This window comes from Mytilus edulis, chromosome 11 (genome assembly GCF_963676685.1).
Source record: "Mytilus edulis chromosome 11, xbMytEdul2.2, whole genome shotgun sequence".
Lineage (NCBI taxonomy): Eukaryota > Metazoa > Mollusca > Bivalvia > Mytilida > Mytilidae > Mytilus > Mytilus edulis.
In genome coordinates, this window is record NC_092354.1 from 42976745 (window position 1) to 43003040 (window position 26296).

Consider the following 26296-nt stretch of genomic DNA (forward strand, 5'->3'; position numbering starts at 1 on the left):
CAATTAAGAATCGGGAATGACAAATCGATTTGTTTGACGTTAATTGTTGTATATTTGAATCTGAAATACCCAAAATCTATAAAAAGATAATTTTGTGTCTGTATTAGAAAATTAGAAAAATCCTAAGTTAATTGGTCATCACTTCAAGCTAAACTGATATGACCAAAAAGGGGGATTAGTATTAGTTATTTTTCGATCGATGATTTTGATTGTCCCTCTGGTATCTTTCGCTCTTCTTTTTTGTAGGATAATGTTGTTTTTTTTTTAAAGTCTCACTGGCAATCATACCACTTCTTCTTATTTATAAAGTCGTTAATTATGGTTCGTAATATTACCAGAACATATCTGCTATAACAGGGGTGTAATTGTCGTAATAGCAATGTTTTAACTGTACTGTCGAAACGTTGAACGATGCTGTGAAAGAGAAAATGTACAGCTCTAGTAATTTTATCACAGTTTTTGTAACTATATCCAGCATTCTTCCAATTTTCATGACTGAAAACGAATGTATATGACTTGCAGGAAAATAAAATTGGAACAAGAGTAGAACCATTTGTTCCAAGAAATAACTACTGTTTGACAATAATATGTTTTAATATAGTGTACAGAGTACAAGGCTATATCTCTTTCTAAATGATTATTTTATTTTTTCTAAGTTATTTACAAAGTTTTTCAAAATATTATACGAAGAAAAGAAATGTGCAATTCAGCTTTATATTCGTTTATATTCTAATAATATTTAAAAAGATTGTTGCAAAAAATATGAGTGCAATTGCTTTGTCGGTAGTAGAATTCGACGATTCAATTGTTCCTGTTAGTGACACCGATTTTATGTTAGGGTCTCTGAAAACTCTTATAACTTCAGCATTTTTCCCTAAACTTTGTTTACATTGACGCATCTTATCATCGTCAACGCCTTCTTTGAAAACTATTAAGATATGCTGAAGGCTAATATTTGGCTGTAAGTCTTCTATGTCGCTTGGAAGACAATATTCCGTATTGGCTTGGTCAGTACTTTTATCTGCGGAAACACAGAGCAGATATTGGAATGGTTTTCCTTCCCGTTCTAATGCATCGTATTGACTTTGTTCCTTTATTATTTGAATGTCTACAATGTCCAATTTATATAACATACCGACAAAGAATGATGTTTTTATTTTTCTCTCACGTAATATATTTTTTTTAACATCTCTTGTTACATCCTTCTCCCCAACCAGTACGTATTTATTCTCTTCTTGTAGTTTATTCACCTACCAAAAGAAAACAAAACAAAACGTGTGCTGTTAACTTATGTTTGTTTCAATATCGATAACAAAACTTTTCGACAAAAGAGTCGATTCCAGCTTCCAAATTGTAAACTTTCCATTGATACCGGAATATTAAGTAATTATATCGATTGATACGATATTACAAGGCTTACGTTTTTGATTTTTTTTTCTTGATAGATGGTTGCAGCTCATAAAATAACTAGTGAACAAAAAAAACATTGATAATGGTTTACTTTTATAAATTGTTATTTGGATGGAGAGTTGTCTCATTGGTACTCACACCACATCTTTCTATATCTATTTAACAAATTGCGTACTCAATAACAAATGAATAACGAGTTTAATGACAGTTATGGAATATTCGTTTCGAGGATGATGACAGATACATTCCTCGTTACCACAATACCGTCATGTTTTATCTTGAAGATGACACACCTAATAAGACTTATCAACGAGTTTGTTCTTATTCTAGCAATAAGACTGGTAAGACATATGATGCAGCATGAGCGTATCCTTAGAAAAACCGGTTTTGTGGCTAGTCAAACCTATCGCCGCCACTATATTCATTAATAAACAAAGGATCGTAGACAAAAAGAACATGTCTTAGTACTCATGTGTTAGTAATTTATTGAATGAGCACACCGTGAATTCAAAATATCATAACCTATGAACAAAAAAAAACAATAATTCGATATTAGAAGATTGGGCACGTGTGCCTATGATACGTCATAATTGTAAAATTAATTCTTATTAAGGTATTACCGCTACTTAGATTGATTTCATTTTCTGTACGAGTATGTGTTAAATCGGTGAATAAAAGTGAATAAATATACGATGTTTAATTCAATGATTTCCATCATCGGTTGCTATGAGATTTATAAATTTTTTTTCACTTTTTCAGTCTTCATGATATCAAAAGACCAAGTTTGAAATATTCTCTATTATTAATTATCAGGTTTGGAGTCGTTTTATCCAAGACAGGTCCATATTTTTACAAGAGTAAGATTTATAAAAGATATGCCGAACAGCCCGACAAATATATTTAACTGTATTTGAACAGCAAGAGCATCAACTGTTGTACAATATTTTTAAATAAGATTGATTTTTTTCGTAAGAACCACACTTTAAATCTTAACATCTGAACATGTAAGCGGAATATGAGTATGTTGGCTTTTGTGGTAATGTCATTTTGGTATTTTTATGACTGAGTATATTTAGAAACAACAACTCTACATGATAATTGAAACTGAAGCATGCTGTATTTTTTGTCAGAAATCATCAATTTCCCATTACAAGGTAGTCAAGAATATTTTTCTACAGCTGGCGACAAAAACGATTGAAGAAATGGCTTCCTAGATTTTTTTTATAAAAGAAGATATTTGTTGAGGAATTAACCGATATTGGTGTTCAGGAAGCGTGTTGTTACCAGACACAACTTCAACATGATTTTACATTAGAGGTGGACATAAACACTTGATGTTAGCGTAATGAAGCGAACCGGGATACACGATGCTTTACATTACCTGCCGATTCCGTTTTCGTATATGCTACACAACCACAGTACTTAATGTTTAAATGAACATAAGATTCCACAAACTTTAACCAGATTAAAACATACAAGAAGTTTTTTTAGTGAGTGAAAAAAGAAGATTTTACAAAGATATGTCTGACTTTAAATGTTAAAGTTCTATAACAAAATAGAAAGACATTTTGTCAAGGTTTTAAACCCAACAACTTTACAAACTAGTTGACCGCATAGAAAACAAAGACGTTACATTACATATTATGATTAACAAAACAAAACGTTGAACATATGTTAGTTAAATGTCAATATCATATACACCCATTTATCAACCAAGAAGGCTATGTCAAACAAAGTAATTGTATATTTGTAAAATTTTGTTGACGATCGATATCCTGTTTTAATTGCCAAAAAATAAGAAGCTTCTTTGTATGTGTTGCGCCAATAAATTTGGGTACTGTCTTATTTATTCGTCAACCACTTCAATGAAAGAAAAACAATAACAACGCAGTAATTGTCACTTAATATATAGTCTGTGTTAATTCTATCTGTGGAGATACTAGTAAACAAATATTACCTCCTGTTGTAAAATCGTCTTCAAAAAAGGAAGACCACCGTAAATACATATGTACGCAAATCGTTGAAGGAAACGAGTTCGTCTTGCTACAAAACAAAAAGGTTAAGAATGCAATGTTTTGGCTAATGCAATAAAGATATATTCACTGAGGATTTGATGGTGATTTCACTGGTTCAGATTTACTTAAAATATAGTTATTTTTGTGACTGAATCCATTAATAAATTTTTAAATCCTCTACGATAGATAATACAGCTGATCTGTAAAAAAAAATCGATCCTCATGCCCTAGATATCATGTTATTTGTAACGACGCTAGACAAAAACTGACCAAGATAGGTAACGCCCAGCCAACAAAAGTTGTATAATTGTAGAGCCTAGGTGGTCTACAGAATTATTCATGATTTTTCATTGAGTATTTTAGAAAATTTTGGTTTCTGAGAATGGTTTTTTTTACACGAATGTTAGAAGTTCTGTTTAGTGTAATAGTGTAATGGTAATTCGACACCATAATTTAGCTTCGATAACGGAATACAATAAGAATGTCCTTTAAGTTGGATCCTATACACTATTGGATTTTTTTTTAAATCTGGTTATAAAATTGATGTTAAGGTGTTTAAACATTTAATACAGTAGATACAAGGGTGAAATAAAATACGCAAGATATAAACTGTTTTGGGTTGACATTGAACAAACACAACACATGAATATAGGTTTGAATGCGCTTTTATATTTCAGCAAAGTAGCAAACTTAAATCACACACACTGAGAAGTCGTGAAAATAACACAATTATTACAGACAAAGAATGTGCCCCCGTGCTTGTGTTGTGTGTCCTTATATTTTTTATTATGGGTGTTACCCGTAAAAGAGATTTCGCAAGTTTATTAAATCTTTAATTTTTACAAATATTGATTTTAATGGAGAGTTGTCTCATATGAACTGATACCACATCTTTATGTATCTATTAACTAATGCATGTTATTTGAGATAATAGAGATGTACACCTTCGAAGTTCATGCATTGAAGTATTTAGAACAAAGATGATCCCATGTTTGTACCATTTTTTTAAATTGGTCAAAGATGTTTCCATGCGACAGTGGCTAGACAGCTCATTCCAGATTTGTGCATCATTAAAATGAATCTGTTCCGAAACATACCTGGTGGTTCTGGCGCTCGGCAGTACGTCAGTACTCTGTCATCTAAAATTTCAGTACAGAATTGTAACATCAGTTAAATTAATTGGATACATTATCTATATATGACTTGTTATGAATTGTTTCAAAAGTTTTGTATTCTCCTAATTTATTAAACTGTGAAACTTAAAGTTGTTGTTCTTTGTATAGGATTTTACTATAAAAAGTTGGATGTGAAATACCTTTACGTATAAGATGCCAGCATGTTAAATAATTTTCACGAATAATTTTGTACCTATGATACAATTTTATAAATGTTTTGGCTAGTTTGGGATATCGAAAACCCTGGTGTAATTTTTCAGTTATACCCAGACAGATTTCCTCAAAATCAAATACGTTGTCACACACACGAGCAAAACGAACAAGTTTAGATATGTTCACACCATAATGGTGACAATTTAACATCACCATCTAAATATAAAAATGAATAATTAACAACATGAAATGAAAAATCATCTCTTTTATCATAAAATGTTGGTATTAGCTTTCCATTAAATATAGATATTTAGGAAAGAGCTGTATTAGCCATTTCAACAGGATGAATCCCTTTACTGTATATACTGATGTCTTCCTCATTGAGAGCCAATATATCATCCAAATATTTAAAAGTGTTATAAATTATTAGTTATGTCCACTTTTCCGTCAAGGACATGTTCAAAAATTAGATTTTGGCTTGTTATCTCTTATTTTCAGAAATCATATAAGATATCGACAAAATATTTTTACACAATTGTTAGCTGCGACATGTCATAACACAAATATTTTAGTCGTAAGGGTACTAACGTTCTATATTTTGACCTTTGCATTTACCTCATATGTATACATGATAAAGCCATGGGAATTGTTGCATTAGGTTGCAAGCAATGTGACCTAGAAAAAGCCAACCGGAAATGACCTTTAAACCGGAAGAAGCTATTTTTTGTACTAAATTAATGTAAAAGTATATAAAATCATATATTTTTGGAATCAATGTCAAGTAAACTATCAAACAATACCGGAAGTAAAAAATTATCTCCCTTATTTATATCTTTTTGTATAGAAACCAAATATTTTTCGAATCAGCGTACAATAAGCTGTCGTTTGACGCTGAAATTAACATTTAAAACCAAATTTTAATATTTTCATATCAAAAAAGATCCTTACTTGTGGAAAGACCTTCACTTTGTTTTTAATTGTATCAGAAGTTGTTTCTGGATCTTAGCTAGTTTTAGTCATATATTGTAACTCTTAACAATAAAAAAAAATAGGCCCACAAAAGTGGTGCGCAGTTAGTCTTACAGGAAATCTTATTGGTCTTGACAAATATTTTGTTCACGGATTTGGCTATACTTTTTGGACCTTTTGGATTATAGCTCTTCATCTTTTATATAAGCTTTGGATTTCAAATATTTGGCCACGAGCATCACTGAAGAGACATGTACTGTCGAAATGCGCATCTGGTGCAAGAAAATTTGTACCGTTAATTTTATTGTCAGTATTAATATTGTCAAAAAATATCTCAACACTTTCTTGATCATTTGATAGTTTCTTAATTAGTCTTGACCAATTTCTGGCTGTCTTAAATTTGTCTCGATCAGTCTTGACATATTCTTGACATTCTTGATAATGTCTGCAAATGTCTTGACAGATTCTAGACAACCTTTAGTCTGTCTGAATATACCTCGACACATTATTGACGGTCTTAAAGATGTCTTGCCACTATTTCAACGATATTGCCTGACAGTTTTAACACTTTTAAGGATATATACTAATTTTTACAATAGTAAAACTACAATTAGAAGAATCAAGATACAATGAAATATTGCTTATTATAAAAAGACACATTGTGGTACAATAACTGTTTTTTGGTCAAATAAATATTGAATATAATGTCTGAAAAATTAATTATGTCTACAGTATGATTGGTTTAAATTTCTTAGCAATTATTTATAAAATGTATACATTTATATAGTAATGTAGTTATTTACAAACCCACACATTATTGGTTTGTGTTAACAAGCTCATATTTATATTTGTTAAAATTTCATACCCATTTTTGTATTTATTTAAATATTTATACACACGAATTATCAATTACATAAAATATTTATTTGTCAAGCTTTTGTTTCTAATGTAGTAAGTGTGACATGACAAACCGGTATATCCTATAAAGAAAAATACAGTAATGGATATATTATGTATATTGGTCATGATTTGTAAAACTCATTACTTAATTGTAAAGACACATTTCAAAAGGATCAAAGTATGTCAAGCCATACTGAGAACAAACACTTTGTCTGGAACCTGTCGAGTAATTTCTAAACAAAATTGAAATGTCGAGAATTTGTCAGGAAATTTTTTAAAAAAATTACCGTACATCTATAATTTGTCGAGTAAATTTCATTCAAATATATAAATCAGATATTGTTACAAAAAGATAAAACACAAGTAACTGTTATACTGTTGAAGAATGTTGAGTAATTGTTCATGCAAATCAAAATCAAATTGGTCTTTCCAGTTTCTGGGACACTTGTAGTGAAATCAGGTCAAATTGAAATAGTTGTTTGTTTATTTTTACTAAAAATAAACATAAATTTAAAACGTAAATCCAAACGTAATCTACTCCGCTGTTTTCAATTGCCTTATCTGAACAATTTATTACCAGGTTTTTTATTGTACCAAACGTACTAGTAAAAAAAATAGGCACTTTAGTAGTGAGCCATTGGCTTGACGAAGAAACAAATCTATATATGTGTGGTGTGTTGTGCAGCGTGGGAAGGCAGTATATATTGGTTTCACTTTTTGTTCTATAGGTAAAACAGTCATTCAGTAAATTTCCCATCTCTCCTATACATGAAGACATATATAATTTCTCAACTTGTTCATCGAAGATTCCTGTTTACCAATTTAAAAAAAAAAGTATAACGGTTATTCTTTAGTACAGCATTTAGTCTCTGTAATATAAAATCCTTTGAACATTCATTGTGTATCACCTCCGGATATTTGTGCAGTCAATACTTGATAATCGCAATGCCCAAATCGTGAGTAAATTAGTGTATAAACTTGTTACATAAACATTGAATTGTCGAAATACCATTGAAATTGCTTATTTATACTTAAAAAACATTCAAACAGTCTATTTTATTTTTAGATTTCTTTCGGGCCTTTTTTGTTAGTTAACCGAATTCAACATAGTTTGTCGGTCCTCATTTCCATTAAGTTTTAAGTAAAAGTGTTCGTCCAATAACAGATCTCTTGCCATTTATCTGTAATGGGTCCGGTTCATTTTTCTTCCGCTCCTTATTTTTCCGTTACTTTTATAATACTTGTTGGATCATTCTGTACATCTTTAATTGATCTCCTTTGTTAGAACATTTCGGTTAACTGTAATTTTCATTAAACGATAGTGTCGGATTATTTTACCTACCTTATAATACATTTTTTTAAATGTTATCGCTATAATGACGCTGTTTTTATATTAAGAAAGGTAATTAATTTTCGTCTACCCAAGAATTGCCAAAGACATAATTGTCAACAGAATTCTTCGGATTCGTTATTTGTCCTAAAAACAGTTTTCTTCCGTACTATTTTGCCGTTTCTATGTTGCAGATATTTTCTCCTAAGGAATTGTACTGTACCGTTCGATTCCAAATTCTTCTGATTTCTAGAACCTTGTTTTTCTTATTTTTGGCCGGTATACAATTTGGATGACCTGTTATTCTTACGTTTGACGGCAGATGTATGGGATGGAAAACTGCGATAACAAATCTCTTCTGACTTATTAATTAGGATTTGGGCCCGTAAACTATCGTTTTATTTTGTTGTTAGTTTTTCATTCAAATGGGAGTAAAAATCCATGATTTCGCAACACAATTTTGAATTTTGGTTTTATATTTACAAACTGCCTTCAATAATTTTCACATATATCTAAATGTCTACTTGTTATTCACAGTATCTATCAGAGAGTTGCGAATTCGTGGACGGAGAACTGGTATTTGTCGTCTGAGTAATATTCAAGTTGAACCAATAAAATATTTACCATACGTCATCACTTAACGTTAATTTCAAAGGAGCTACTTATTCAAATATGTTATAGTTAGTTATTGTCTTTATTTAACATAAGGAAATCGGAATCTCACATGGGTTGTTCTACAGTTTTATCGATTGCATGTGTTCACCAAAAGTTTACTGCTTTACTGGGTATACGAGAGAGAGTGCAATTGTTTTTCAAACTTTGGTGATCTCTTACATTTAATGATATCTTCTTTTTTTTTTGGGGGGGGGGGGGGGGGGTGGAATGATTATTTTTTAATCGGATTTCAAATACATATATTTATAATCACATGTGTAACGTTTGCAGAAGGTGATATAAACAATTATCAATACTCCGAAATGAGGTCATGAGTCACTGTGTATCATTTTTTTATGCGACAGATTCTGTTACCGTATTTTGCAACCCCGAATAATGCAAGTCTTGGGTTTTTTGGGGGTTTTTTTAACGATAACAAATATTTTTATTCTATTATTTCCTGCTATATAAATACCTAAGTAGCCCAGGTCGCTTACTTAGGGACCCCTGTTTTTTAACAGCCTCACTTGACCAGGGAAAATATTAAATGAGTTTAAACTTCCCATAGTTTGCATAAGTATACATTTAAAAATAACCAATACAATTGATTTTACCTGGGTTAGGGTTAGGGTTAGGGTTAGGGTAAGGGTTAGGGTTATGATATCTTCTTATGTGCTACCTTTTCCTTAGTTGCTTAATTACAATGTTAAATGTTGTTCAATATCATATGATTTATTGCCTCTTGTTTGGTATGTCGAAATATATGGTTCTTATAAGAATAAATGACATAGAAATGAACAAATATAAGGTACCGTAGAGCCTTTACCAATGAACTAAACCTATACCGAACAGTAAAATTAAAACGGTTACAAATTCAAACGAGAAGAATTATGCCCAGATACAAGTGAAAAAACAATAGGCGTATAAACGTCATTAACAGTCAGAGAAAAATATAACCTTTTGCAATTTCAATTTCAGTTATTGACAGATTGTAGAACTGTAAAATAACAGTACATATTTGCTTATCAATAACATTTAGTTTGGTTTTAATTTACTGATAACATAATCACTACATATATCAATACAAAAAAAGATTCAAACATTTCATTGCATCGTTGAAATTGAAACCTTTTTTAAACATTAACATGTGTAAATGAGCTTATCCATATCGAATTTAAATTTTCAGGCTCGGTAAACAACGTCTGCGAAAAAAAGAGAAAATGTATTATCTGGTTTGAAAAAAAGAAACATCCATGATTGCACCTTAAACATTGTAAAAATTTAAATATAAACACAGTCAGATCGTACAAAAGGTGGAAAATCGCCAAATCATAAAAAAATAAAAAATTATCAAATTAGAAAGAAAAATCGTTCCCTTTGGGATAAATTATTGTATAGAGTTTCAAATGTAAACCGGAAATACTCAAATCTAGGGAAAGACACTAACTACCGTTTGTATTTGATTTTTTGCAAGTGTTTTCCTTCGTGTTACTGTCGACAGTGAACTTAGAAAATCTTTAATTATTTATCTAAAATTATCCCCAAAATAACGATAAGTGTTGTAAATGTAATTTAAAAGATTCGATATTATTGTACATACACGTTTGTCTTAATTACAATAGGTATTATTTCTGATATGTTTCGGATGACACATCAAATATTTAGTATAGTTATTATTCCGTTGGTTTATAATATATATCCGTCTAGGTACGGTATAAGTAAATATATAATAATAACTTATTTTCATTGTATTCAAATGTAGAATTACTTTATGCATTGACGTTATTGATCATTCTGTTTAAAACTAGGAAGCTTTTCTTCATCTTTTTTCCTTCATATGCCACAGTCAACTAAACATCTTTTCAAATTCATATTTGATTTTGATAATTGTAGGAAATGTTGTTCTTGTGGCTTCGCATAGATTTTTGTTTCAAATTTTTCTATGACTAAATGTTGGGTGACTTAGTAGTAGAAGTTGTTTGCGACTTTAATGTGTACATGGTATGCAACATAACCAACTAAAGACTGATCAACACGACCTCTGCAAAATACTTGGGGTGATCTCAGGTGCTTTGAAAGGGTAAGTAGACCCTGTTCCACATATGCTACTCGTGTGTTAAGATAACGCAATTTTTAAACAGCGTATCATTTTTTTAATTCAAACCTTTTTCCTGTTCAAATTTTCACAGCAATCGGTCCAAAAGGCTAAACTAACTCTACTGACAAGTGTTTCATTTACCCAAAAACTCGTGCGTTTCTTCGATAATTATCACGCGCAATTATGTGATTGGAAGGGGGAAGTAGATCCTTACGCGGTGAAACTGCACATGTCAATTGGGAACTGACCCAATCATTTTTATATCACGACCAGTCCACTAATACTGACATCAAAGGAAAAATGTATACAAATTACCGATAAAAACAAGTAACATGTACATATGTTAAAATACGGCCCTTTAACACAACAAATGTTAAAAAAAATAGTACATCGGGCCAGCAAACGTCATCAGTGCGTTTTTCCTTTATATCACAGGTGAAATTTGTTGTTTAGGTAGAAGTTCTCCTTCTGAATAAGCAGAATTTTGCTCTGCTTGTCAAAACAACTCAAACCTATTAAAGTAGATAGGGTGTCATCCTTCTCAATCTTTGATTTTGGAATACTGAAAAACAATCGGTCTGTAAGTTAAAGGAAAGGTGCAAAATTTGAGCGTTTTAGGTAATTCATGTGTAAGAATTGTATTTCCAATATAGAAAAGGACATGTTTTATCATATTTATGGTTGTTTTTTACCAAACAAACAGAATACATATTTGATTCAATTGTTTTCAACTTTGACACATAGTGGGAGACAACTCTTATGTAGGAGCAGATAATTCAAATGCAGTTACTTTCACAAGAGAATGTGTTAGGAATTTACCTATTTTATTATAAAGCAAGAACACGGGTCCCGTGACCCCCGTTTTTTTTTTTTTTTTCTTAACTGAAAGCATTATATAAGAGCTATATTCTCATATTTCATCTCAAAATTCTATGGTGTAGTTTTCGTTTTAGTTAGCAAAAAATTGGGTATTCCATGCATAATCTGTACAATATTTGCCAATTTTGCACAACCTATATCGTAAAAAGCAACCTCTTGGTCCATTTCATTTTTTTTTTGTAAGCATGAAATAAGCTACGTTTTTGGCAAATTATTAAAATAATCTATGGATTTTAATTGATACACCATATCTACCTTACGCAACTAACCTTTCAGCGTACTTCCTTACCTTTAGTGTGTTTAGTAGCATATAACCTTTGTCGAATAAAGCCAAGAAATCGACACAGAACTCCCATGTTTATCCTTTAACACACCTGTAACACACCTGTAACAAACCATATAATTGAAGGTTTATCGAAAAATACATTTGACCCAAAGACTACAATTACATAAATAGAGTCAAGCGACCGGTAAAATGAAAAAAAGGATTAAGAAATAATGGATCAAATGTATATGCATCTGAAAATGTTATCAAGAACATCAAAATACCAGACAAGATATCACAAAAAAAGACTAAAAAGATATTTTAATCTTATTAATATTTAAAAACAATTAATTGAAAAAATGCACACATTTGTCATATTCCTTTAGCATGTTTAGTGGTATTAAATCAAAAGCCATATAACTATATTGAATGCATAACGGCAATCATTTAAATGCAATACAATTATACTGGATGTGTGACTGCACTCATTAAAAAAAACGATACACATATACTGGATGTCTGACTGCACTTATTCAAAAGCAAACCAAATATAGTGGATGTATGACTGCACTAATTTAAAAACAATACAATTATACATAAAGTATGACTGCACTCATTCAAAAGCAATACAATTATACATAAAGTATGACTGCACTCATTCAAAAGCAATACAATTATACATGATGTATGACTGCACTCATTCAAAAGCAATACAAATATAGTGGATGTATGACTGCACTCATTCAAAAGCAATACAGTTATACATAAAGTATGACTGCACTCATTCACAAGCAATACAATTATACATGATGTATACATGACTGCACTCATTCAAAAGCAATACAAATATAGTGGATGTATGACTGCACTCATTCAAAAGCAATACAGTTATACATAAAGTATGACTGCGCTCATTCAAAAGCAATACAGTTAGACATAAAGTACGACTGCACTCATTCAAAAGCAATACAATTATACATGATGTATTACTGCACTCATTCAAAAGCAATACAAATATAGTGGATGAATGACTGCACTCATTCAAAAGCAGCACAGACAATTGTATGTATGAATGTTAGCATTCAGATGTACTAAATCTTTTCTTCCTCAGGAATAGATAACCTTGGCTGTATTTGGCAAAATTTTAGGAATTTTGGTCCTCAATGCTCTTCAACTTCTTAATTGTTTTGTCTTTTTTGGATTCGAGCGTCACTGATGAGTCTTTTGTAGACGAAACGCGCGTCTGGCGTAAATACTAAATGTTATCCTGGTATCTATGATGAGTTTATTTACAACCACTGGATCGATTCAACTGCTGGTGGAGTTTTAATTCCCCGAGGGTATTACCAGCCCAGTAGTCAGCACTTCTGTGCTGACATGAATTATCATGGATATGGTCATATTTATAAGTTAACCGTTTACAAAACTTTTGCATTTTCAAAATACTAAGGCTTTTCTATCTCAGGAATATATTACCTTGGCTGTATTTGCCCAAACGTATAGGAATATTGGTCCTTAATGCATGTCAACCTCGTAGTTTATTTGGTACTTTTATTTTTTGGGGGGATTCGACCGTCAAATATGAGTCTTTGTAAACCAAACGCGCGGGTGGCGTAAATACAATATTTAATCCTGGTATCTATGATGAGTTTATTGTGCATACCCATTTGCCGTTTATCTACGTGAACACATATGAAGCAAACCTCGTTCAAAACGATCTTTCATTTCACTTACTATCTATAAATACCTTCAGTTCAGTAAATGATTGCATCTTTCCTATTGCCAAGTTCTCATTTCTCAACAGTAACACACCCTTTGCTATTAATATCACAAGTGATACGTTACTGTTATGTATGTTAACACTATACATACCTCATTTGTAGTGAAATGCTCCTTACACTAAAACAATTTTGAAAGTATAATGACACATATCCCATTTCTATCCTATTTTTTCGAAATTCAAATGTGACGTCACTTTGTGCGTTGATCTCTTCGACTAACACGGCTCTATTTTTATGTGCTGGTTTAGATTGTGTTATGTATACGTTTTTATTCTGTAGTTAGTCATCACTTCGGTGTCATCATGTATATCTATTATGTAGTCATTTATATAAATTTACTGTTTGCAAAAGTATGAATTATTCTAAATAATTAGGCAGATAATCTTAGACGTATTAGAAACAACTTGTTGGAACTTTTGGTCCTCAATGCTCTTCAACTTTGTACTTAATTAGTTGTTGTTGCTTCGTGGCAGTCATTTATTTTTTTTCCGTAATTTGTTTTGTTAGGAATCTTATCGATGACTGGCAACGGTATCCCTAAAACTAAAAGGCTTCACAACCAAAACAAATGTCCATAGTTTGCATTTCGGGGCCTTGGATACTATGATTCTATATTATATGGGTTTTTACATTGTGGATGGCCATAAGGTTGCCTGTAATTTCTTTCATCTCTTTATTTGACCAGTGGTTGATAGATGTTAAAATGGCAATCATGTCACATTTGCTTATTTTTATAATGTCTGACACATTACATTTATAAAACAGGTGTTTCCAGTTGTTATTTCAGAGTACATAGTGTACTTTTGACATGAAAAAAAATACATTTTCTCTATGAAACCTTCCCCAGAAATTTGACTCGCTGTGCTCACTATTTGTTTTCCTTTTGGGATAATAAGACCCCTCTTCCCTTTGAAACTGTCATCTTGATTGTAGGCATATTTATTTTCATATAAATGGAATATAGATTATATTTTAGACTTCAATTTTACTGCTTGTGTTTAAAGTTGTATGTGTATCCTACAAATAGGTCATACGTGTCACAAAAGTTGTAGCTCTATAGTTTGGGTGTAAGTAATTATCCGGCCGCGTTTTTATGTTGGTAATAACAATTCTGAAACACAAGAGTACATAAAATGGGTTAATATATAGTTATCAAAGGTACCAGGATTATAATTTAGTACGCCAGACGCGCGTTTCGTCTATATAAGACTCATCAGTGACGCTCATATCAAAATATTTATAAAGCCAAACAAGTAAAAAGTTGAAGAGCATTGAGGATCCAAAATTCCAAAAAATTGTGCCAAATACGGCTACGGTAATCTATGCCTGGAATAAGAAAATCCTTAGTTTTTCGAAAAATTCAAAGTTTAGTAAACAGGAAATTTATAAAAATGACCACATTATTGATATTCATGTCAATAGTTTACAATATAAAAACACGATTTTGACACGATACATTTAATATTGTGATATCATCAATATGAACAATGTAAACATATGGATGAAGACTATCTTTACAATGTGTAGTTTAGAAAATCGTTGTCAACATTACAATTTGGAAGATGTGTACGTTGTAAACACAACATTATAGACTTCGTAAGTGATCTTAATAGTTTTCAAAGGTACCAAGATTATAATATAATACGGTAGATGCGAGTTTCGTCTACATAAGACTCATCAGTGACGCTCAGATCAAAATAGTTTTAACGCCAAATAAGTATAAAGTTGAAGAGCATTAAGGATCCAAAATTTCAAACAGTTGTGCCAAATTAGGTTAATCTATTCCTTGGATAGGAAAAGTTTTGTAACAGGAAATTTTAAAAAATGACCATATAATTGATATTCATGTCAACACCAAAGTGCTGACTACTGGATTTGTGATACCCTCGGCGAACGATAGAAGGCAATGATGTAGACAAGGAGTACAGTTCCGACCGTCTGGCATGTTGACTCCTTTTCAGATAAAGGTTTTTCATGCTCGTTGCAAAAGCATGCATATGCCCGAATAAACGTTTTAAGTTGATTGACTTTGTTAACTACTGGTATTCACAAATGGAACATTTTAACATTCCGGTTATGTGGCGAGAAATGTCAAATGAGGCACACAGGTGACCCATTAGTTCACAGTATGTATGTTAAATCATAGCAGTAATTCCGGAATAGCCTTAATAAGCATTTTAGTAATATCACAAAGAATCCATATCTCCCAGTAGTTATTTAAATTAAGGACGTGTTTTTTAATGTTCACATTTTACAACAGCATATAACTTAACATTTAATTGGTAATTCGCTTTTTACTCAGATTCAATAAGCTCAAAATAAAAAGGGACTTATGTTTTTTTTTCGATCGGAAAAAAAATTAATGTTACCTCAAATATGTAATGCTCTGAAGGTTAAAGATAACAATATCAAACAATTAGCAAGGAGTAGGCACAAATAGCTAGTATCGTTAACAATACGGTTATCAACGTTCAGGGAACTTACGGCTGCAAACGATCTATGCCATATATAGAAAAAATGTAGTAGTTGAATTAATTATCAGAATATGAATTCTCAAAAATAATGTCAATTATCACAGAACTCCACGGATAGAAATTAAGATACTTGTACATGTATGTATGTATATTGTTTAAGAAAAAAAAGAGAAAAGAGAAAAGAGGCGTGTATATTAACAACATTTAAATGAGTGTTTCCTATCCCATTTTATTGGTATTTTTCGGTTTTCAACTCTAATATGATTCTAATTTGTTTTCTTCAAATATTTGGACACCTAGCGTTACTGAACTAAACTGTTGAAATAAATGTACGTATTTGGTCACGTGATTGTGTTTATCTGTGAATGAGGGGTGAAAAAAGTAGAGTTTATTGGAGCCACAACAACACATAAGTGTTTCAATCATAAACGCAGTTTAAATATTTTAGATACAAATTAGTCGTTTATGATTTTAGTGACGCAAAACACTTTCAAAGTTGCATTTTGTAGGTTGCACTTTGTAAATACAAATGTTTCTCAAAACACGCCTCTTTTGGAGAGATCTTGAATATTCAGAGAAAAATAAATTTGTTTACATACGTGTTCCCAGTTATGCTCTCTGTGTTCCATCTCACAAAGACATAACTTGGGAATGTTAACAGTACATATACATGTGCATATTGTTTGCATTGAAATATGTGGTAACCTTTCATTCTAGGTCGAAGTAGTTAAGAAAATTAGTGTTAGTTTAAACTCTGAGAAGTTCTGGGCATATAAACGTTGAAAATATGGCGCACAGCCCTATATTTTGCCCTTTGAAAAAAATTGTGGTGCATATGAACTTTCAATTCTAGGATCAGATTTTTTTCAAAACTTCATAGTAAAAGTGGCACAGTTTTAGCCGTACAAGGAGTTCCTATGGTAAATTGCATTGTCAATATTTACAGAAATGCAACCTGTAAGCTATAAATCAAACGTTAAAAACCAAAAATAAAAGCTACTCAAATAATTTGATTCAATGTTCGGGGAAAGTGTGTTCATTTCAGGTTCAAATTATCAAAGCCCAGATTTATATCCGTATATCAACTGATATATGTTAAGTTTCTATATGACTCTCATAATAATCAAATAATGGCTAGCAGACTTCTTTCAGTATTACAAAAAAAAATCTTTAGAAAATATTAGAAAAATTACTGTCAAACGAACATCAATACATTAATTGTTATGACTTTGTAACTATCATATTTATCTAGTTCTGCTTTATTTGTGGTGCAAGGGCTCATACTTTGTCTACACGATATTTTGACATTACTGAAACACTCAGAGATACTCATGGAATGATAATAACTTTTATATATTATTAATTAGTTATCAAAGGTAACAGGATTATAATTTAGTACGCCAGACGCGCGTTTCGTCTACATATATAACGTTTCTAGAATGTTCATAACTAAAGATGAGTATTGAAACGTCAACAGTGTTCTAGTAGTTTCTGTTCCCTTCTACAGTGTTCTAGATATATATATATATTACAACTATAATATAGTGTTATTAACTGTTTTTTTTTTGTTTTTTTTATTGACCCTATTATAGATTCCAAGTTAGCTGTATTGGACCCGAGACTCGAAGAGTCGAGGGCCAATACAGCTGATCGAGAATCTATAACAGAGTCAATACAGAAACAGCCAGTTCATAACACTTTTATTAAATGATTTTAAGACAATTACCGGAATTGAACATCCAGTATTAGCCCATGTGCCATTACGGCTTTTTACATATTGCCATTATTGGCCCTGTTGTATTTCCGTTTCAAGTCTTCAAGACGTTACAAAACATTGCACATCATTTTACCTGTTTATTTTATAATTTTTATATACAATAGTATTGTTACTAAAGGTAAACAACTTACAGACAAAGACATCAATAGGCATTACTTTTCTCAGTAATTGGACTGGCAGTTGTATTAACAAACTACATGATACTAGATTAAGACATATTGGAATGCATATTCAGAGAGGATTCCCGAGAAGATATACGGATGAAAAAAAAAGAAAATACTTTCACAGTTAAGTTGACATTTCTATCAGTGCAACACTTTTTATAAACTTGTGTATAATTAATCTAATTAAATATCATAATAAGAACCCACTTTGCCAAGCTACATGGGTACATTAAGTCTTAACAACGAGACTACTGATCCGATTGATCAATGCTTAACACGCAATGGTCGTATTATTATACTGACCGTTAATTAGTAGCCAGACAAGTTAAAAATGTACATACCACCAATATCCATTCTTTAAACTTGTGCAAGAATGCGAAGACAAAATGCTTCAATCATTAAAAGGCTTCTTACAACACGCGTGTATGCTATTAGAATGAAACCTGTTATTTACAACTTTGGATAAGACTTCATATTTCATCTTCACAATTAAATGATTCGAACAACCTTTGCGCTAACCTCTGTCTCTTCCCGATATAATTTGCTTTTTAATCTTTACTGATAAACGGAATCTTAATTATCAGAGATTTTTTCTCCTCCAATCAGTATAAGGTTTCTAAATTTAAACTTTATTTTTATTTTCCTCTTCAGATGGCTTCATTTGTATGAAATTAAGGTCAAAAGCTCATTATGATTGTCAAGAAACATATACCTGCATTAGATATTACGAAATGAATAGACATAACTCAGTTTCCAAATTTCAACATCACGAAACTTATTACAGGTTTATTAGATACTATTAAATTAAAGATAATTTCAAAGACAAAACTTGATGTCAAGTGAACTAAAGTACTTTTAAGCAGTTGATAATAATATAAGTAGCATTGTCCTTACCGTATAAAACATCAACTGTCAGAAAATTCAAATGTCTTTTAACTGGATAGGTATTTTACCTGTCTGTATATTCATAGCTTTGAAAAGAAACTTGATATTCACTATATGTATTTAGATTAAATCCGATAGTCTTTAGCAAGATAACAAAAAGTTTATATTTGTTTTGCTTGTGCCTTATTTTCCCCGATTCCTTTATAGTGGTTGCCTAGTTACAAATGTCTGCTTGACAAATCATCTGACAAACTTAAGACATGCTAGTACCATATACGGTCTCCCTTTTTATTATTCGTCATACTACAGGTTAACAATCAAATATTGTTATAGAGGTCAGCCATCATCAGGGATTGTCGTATATTCTTTTATTATTGTGTCTTTACCTTGATCGATGTCAGAATAACAATATTTTATTCGTCATATAAAAAAAATACCACCGTGGCGAGTTCCTTAATATTCAAGCTGTATCTTTGTATGTTGAGCGTGTCTTATCCAGACACGTCTATGTCAGAACGTCCGAATATAGTGTTTGTATATTATCGAGAAGTGGGAGAGGGGGGCTCTCTTTATAAAATCGTAAGATATAAAATACACTTATGATTTCTTTTATTAAACTGCTAAGGTTAATTTATTTTTGGTTATAACATTGCTGTAATCCTTCATCTCTTCTACCAAATTTAACGATTTCCACAAAATGTCTTATACCCGTCTATATTGACACCTGCATGTAAGGAGCTTGATTGCTATTTTTTTGTAGTAGGAATAAATATTTTTTTTAAACGGTCAACCTTGACTTGCTGATGCATATAAACACATAGATTTTACGGCAAATCAGCAACTTTGACATTTGAAAAATTTACTCACTTGTCAAATCAGTAAATTTAGACCAATGACCAATCAGATAATGGCGTTGTTTTTCAGCCACACCCCAGTTAGTTTCCCAGTCTGCACTGACACTCAAGACAACTTTATTTCTGCGATATCAACCATGGGTAGGTGTGTTCATGTTCATATGAAAAACTAAATGGTTAGATAGGCGCCAAAGAAAAATGTAACAATCGAAAATAAAATTTCAAAATAAATGATATCTCATTAGCATGAGTTCAAATCCTGCGAAGAAGGAACCATCTTAGTCTTCAGTTTCAACCATGGTTCTAAATTAGAATTTACCTTCCCAAAAAAATGCGGACGGAATAGAAGACACCTGTTTATTTTCTACACCTGCAAGGATAAAGGTCAAAAACAGAGATTTAAATGATATAGGGTATTATCCCCGGCTTACTTTATATCTAGGATTTTGATTGGTTAACGCACGTCGTTACAAAAAAACATAGCCCTGGGTGTTGCTAACCCATATCCCCGGACGTTGCTAACTATTATCCCGGGGACCTTCACGCAATTTTCTTTAGTTCCATGATTGCTCTTTGTGAAATAATGAATTCTGTAGATTATCCATAATGTTTGTAATTAAACATTTAATTCATTAACGATTTTGTATAGTATGCCGATCATTCACACTCATTTCATTAAATGCATCACTTAACTGCCATATTTTCAAGGAATGGGACTTCTGACTTAGCTATGCAAATGACCCGCGTTGACGTCACACCATCAATGACGTAACTCTCACAACATTGAGCGCCAGATTTTACTCAATCCAGTTTCTCTGACTCCGTATTAAAAACGTCATATACTTGACTACATGTAGGGTTCTATCAAAGGTAGTACACTACACCCCGTAAAAAATATGTAAAATTTCCAAATTTCAATAAAACTTTTTTAGATACGGATAAAACGTTGTTTTCACGTTACACTTTGTACCCGAATTTCCATAAAACTCGCCCGATTCGGACTAAGACCGGGGATAAATTCGTTATCTACGTTCATATCCGTAGATATGGATATTTTAACACCCTTCAGTACCCTGTACACTCTTCGGCTACGCCTTAAGGTGTACTGAGGTACTTCAGGATGTTAAAATATCTATATCTACGGATATGAACGTAGATAACTTCTAATATTTCGTGGACTGAATATAATGGCATTTTTGTCTTATTGTTGTCTCTGTACCTCAATTTGTAAATTTGATGAAAATAAAGAAAAAAGTAGAGGGAGTACATTCTGGTGTCATTTAATTTGGTTATTTGGTAATTAATTTAAGAAAAATTATTGACCTTGGTTTATATATTTACTTGGTAATAATTTTATTGTTAGTTTATTTACTTTATACTTTATTGTATTATATGAAAGCCTTGGGTAAAAAAAAACAGAAACAGTTATAGTCCTTTCTGTTTCTCTTTATTTGCCACTTTGAAAAAATCTGACCTGGCTTCCTTTCGTAAATTTATTTTACTTTGATTTTTTTTCTTTTTGTCTCTTTGAGTATTCATTCGTGGAATAACATCTGCTCTTAGCAACATTCTCATCAGGATCTTTTAAGTTCTTGCATATTGCATAGAATTTTAAACGCTGTAATGAAACAGGCCATGAGTTAGAGTAATCTTTCTTATGTGTTGTGAACCCTCTTAAATCTGTAGTATATGTAGTCGTGCACATAATAGAAAAAAGAGAACTCGAAATCAAAGAACTTTTAAGAAATATGTAAGTATTGAAAACCATAATGAACATTTTCCAAAACGCTTGTATATATCAAAGAATATTGCAAATTTTCTCGTGTTTCAATCGTCATGCAATATAGCACATAGTATTTTATATTGTAAATACAGGAACTAAAAATGAATTTTGTGGACATTTTTGTCCGTAAAATATACGGTTGGCTCAAACAGTCGATTATGTATTCAAACTAGATTGCAATGGACTACCGGTGGTTCATAAATGACAGTGATATTTTCCTGTTCTTTTAATGAGTATTATAACATTTGAGATACAGTAAACCTAGACAAACGGTCAGTTACAGCTATGCTAGGCATCAAGCGTATGATCATTTAAAGGACGCCTTTGATTATTTACCTTTTGTGACAATCAGAAACATGTTTTATCGTTTGAATTTTAATTCAAATAAATGAGAAGCAAAATATATCAATCAAAACAAATCGTTAGGTGCGATGAAAAATACTAACGGTAGTCATTGTAAATTTCAAGTATAGCAACATCAAAAGTTTTGAGGTATTGTCTTCGCAGTTGTTTTGTCAGAAGGGAATTTGTCCCAATAGTAAGAAAGGTCTTGTTCAATACTTTGGAAATATCTGAACATGCAGACCAAAGTGATGTTTTTTTTGTGTATTGTGTTTATCTATAATTCTTGTTATAAAAGAAACATTTTAAAACACAATTCATATAAATAAAGATCCTTTCTTGCATAGTACTTTTAATTACAGTATGTTTAACAGCCTTTACCACAATGGTTTTTCCTTTTTATTATGTATCTTCTAAAAACGTGAGATATGTGAAACCCGTTTTCTTTTTTTTTTTTGGGGGGGGGCAGTTTAGTATAATGATGTTTTTTGATAATATCTATATTTTAGAATACCGTGCACGGACTTTATAGCAAGTTGTTCATAAGCAAACATACAAATCTCCGGATGAATTAATATAAAGCCACGAAATATCTGTATCAAAGAAACATAAAATGGCATTAAGACAAAGCTAATAGAAAATACGAATGACAAGCAACAAACAAGTTTTACATTAGCACAATGACGGGATGTATAAGTACATAGCGTTGCTTTATGCATCAAAGGAACACCAAAAGGCATATAGACAAAGCACATTAACAAAAATGAAAGCTTCATGCATAAAAACTGATGCACAAATTGAAACAAAACACACATCAAGTTGTAATCAATATTATTTTAAACATGCAGAGATTGGGAAAATATTTATAGGTTTCATAACGAGTGAGAATTAGATATCGCTTGATATCAACTCGAGTTATTTAATTTCAATATAATAATAAACGAGCCTGTGGCGAGTTTGTTATTACTATTTAAATTAAATAAAGAGAGTTGATATCAAACGATATCTAATTCTCCCGAGTTGTGAAACCTATTTCTCTTATGTTAAACATGCTTTTTGTGCTTAATAAAAAAAAATCCGCGAAACGTCGACCCAGTCGCTTGAACATAACTGCATTGTGACGTCATATGTCCTGTTCGTCGTCAATCTTCAACATAAGACTTTTTTAAACATTTTGTACGCTTCAGAATGTAATAATATTTGAATAAGAATATATAATAAGGTGAAAAGTGTGCGTATTTTCTATATTATTGAAGAAATCGCTTATCTCCGTTGCAATGGAGGAAATGTACATCATTGTGACCTTTAACTGTCAACAATGACCTAAAGAATAGCCAATGAAAATGCCGCAACATCGTTTCGGGAGGTTTTGTTGGCCAATCAAATTAACGCATTTTTCGTATCACTTTTTCGTATCACACTCCGGACAGTGTGATACGAGAATTATCTATTCATGCGAGAAATAGATAACAGGCCCCAACCATAAGAGAAAGACATGTAAAACATGCGAGTACTTACAGGCTTGAAAATGGACGGAATTTTGATTTTCTGTGATACAATTATTGTCTCTGAAATTCAAAAGTGATTTAAGAATAATATTGTGTTAAATCAACATTAACAACCAAACCCTTATTAATTCAGTTAAATATGTAGAATTCATTTTGATACACTTTTTTTTTTATTTTCGGTAGGACTTTCGATTATGTCCTTCTCCTTTGCCTTTGACTGTAATTTAGCATTTAGTATGCAGTAAGTCCCCGCAGAGAGTGACACAGCCGCTGCCCATGCATTTGGATCCGTCAGAAGCGACAACCCGGCTTCGGTTGAACTAGAAACATTTCTGACACCTACAAATTACAAATACGAAATAAAATATCATAACAGTTCAGTACATTTGACGTTTGACTTGGATTGATAATATAACTGAGATTGGTTAACATAAAAACGTAATAGGTAAGGGTTGTATTACTCATCATAAAACCAATCGAAAAAATCTAAAATACATAGGTTTTAAATATTTGATGAGATTACATTTTACTTATTTTGAGTAATTTTTCTTACATGAATTAGGTAAAGAATACACCATTCACCTTTTGTCAACATTGAATATAATGCCATCTTTATTTTTTATATTAGTTTTAGAGGTAATGTTCCCTATCTGAATAAAACAGATTAAGTATTTAGTATAGCATTCAGTTAAGTTATTATTTTACCTTTATCTCACACACAAACTATACAAAGGGAGACTGTAGAACAGTTTAAAGATAGATATCTTCGTTATTTTGATTGATATTTTGTCATTTCACAGAGGAGATGATAAAGGACTGTCGGGTTACCTTTGAAATTCTTAAATTTGTTCCGATTTCTCCAAAGTTATACATTTAAATCCCCTTACCTGAATGCAAAGAGATTTAAGTATGATGGTTTTTAATGTACTTTCTTGGGACATCATACATTCAGCAGTCTATAATTCAGTAAAGCCTATCATTCAAGTGTTGACTTTGGTTGCTACGGCCTATTTTTTGTTTTACATCTGGTATTAGCTTGGCTAAGGGTGTTGATTTTTTAAATTTAGAATAGTTTCATAAACGATCACTTAAAATTATTCACACTTTTTTTTCGGATTGTATGGAACAGTTGTCTCATTGGCTAACAGTGATTGATATTGAAATAAAATCCACAAATAAATGTTAACTTTTTTGTTCATTTGCTTTTCTGTCTTGCCTTAACGGGGTCAAAAAACGAGACAAGGGCGGCATTAAATATGTTAAAGTAATGAATAGTCTGTGATTATGTCTAGTTCTCAGCGAATCACTCATGGTAGGTCAATGATATTTGATATTACGTTGTATAATTTGTTAAAGGGACCAGGGTTATTGTTATGCCTTGGCTCATCTCATATCAATGGTGATCATTAGGCCCTATCCCCTCAGTCATCATCTATGACTTTGAAATGTTTGCATGGATAATAGTTGGTTCTAACCTCACAGTCATGTCTATGAACATAATAAATTTGCTGAGTTTACATGCCTTAGTATAGCTTTTTTTATTTAAACATTTGCATTATCAATATAACAAAACGGCGAGACATATTTCTGTGTTAAAAGTTTATTTACTAAAACAAAACAATTTTCTTTGAAAGGATAGGTAGAAGAAATCAACGGAACCTACATACTGAAACTTACATAATTAATTGAATTGATTTTTTTTAAACCATTAATCTAAAATTCAACAATTTAACTATGAAAACTTTTATTTACTTAATTAATTAGCAGAAATTTATTGAACCCCTAAACATAGCTTACTTTGTTACAATAAAGCAAAAAAAGCATAAAATATTTTGTAATTTGTTCTCCTGATATAATGTAATAGTGAAAACGACCCTAGAGTGGATTTAAGTTCGTTACAAAACTTGGGCTATATACAAAACTCAGGTAAATCAAATAGATAAAAGGGCTATAAGTGAAAGGTAAAACTTACTTATCTCTCATGAATACTTAATATTAATAATAATATATAAATTCATTACAGATTTTCCCCCATATTTTTTCATATAATGTTTCGCGTCGTTCCAAGAATACAATTTCAACAACATACATAATTCTAAATGAAACATGATGAAATCACAATCATTTACAGCTAATATCGTTTAATTTTTTTAACTTTATAAATTTGCTATACTTTTATGTTAGACTTCGCCTAACTATAGACGATGCATTTGTTAGGGAAAATTGTGTGAACATCCTCTGATCTGATATATCTACGTATAGGATGGATTAAATTTTAACATTAAGAACAGTGCTGACATATTCAGATTTCAATTATGTTGAAAAGAGATAATCCCAAATTGTTCCCCTCATTATAAAAAGAAAAGTAAAAGTTATTATTCTTGACAAAGACAAATTAAGTTAAATATCTTACCATTTCTGACTATTCCTGGTCCGACTAAACGGGTAAATAGAATGCTCATTATGACTGTCTTATACTGAAAAATATAAGATAACTGATTGCTTAAAAGTATATTGTTTTAATCTTGTTCATGAATTAATATATCTGCCATTGGGAATAATACATTATTCAGTTGTATGACGGAAAAAGTTGATTCCAAAGTTCACAAAGTAAAAAGTTATAAATTCATAACATCGATGTAGCCGTCAATGTTAATGATTGCTTTTTTATAATATAAAATCGTTCTTCAAGAAATGTGTGTTATATTATATATGATATATGATTATGCGCAGTAAGTCCCTTTCATAGTTACTGCAATTTTAAGAGGGAATGATAGACGTCATGATACACTTGAGTAATTGTCATTTAAATGGTCGATGGTTTCTTTTGTATGGTTTTGTTATTGAATTTGTTTGTAATGTTTTGGTGCTTGGTTTCAT

General features: G+C 31.3%; 1 protein-coding gene across 1 annotated transcript; it reads right to left on the reverse strand.

Annotated features, from left to right (window-relative positions):
* Nucleotides 1-575: 575 nt before the first annotated feature.
* Nucleotides 576-26089, reverse strand: LOC139495627 (uncharacterized). The gene is made up of 6 exons (XM_071283912.1): nt 25830-26089; nt 23427-23755; nt 11873-11968; nt 4523-4564; nt 3368-3453; nt 576-1250 (listed from the first exon to the last, which is right to left on the reverse strand). Exons 3-6 carry the CDS (start codon nt 11937-11939, stop codon nt 723-725), a joined length of 723 nt encoding a protein of 240 aa, XP_071140013.1. The 5' UTR covers nt 11940-11968; nt 23427-23755; nt 25830-26089; the 3' UTR covers nt 576-722.
* Between the last annotated feature and the right edge of the window lie 207 nt (nt 26090-26296).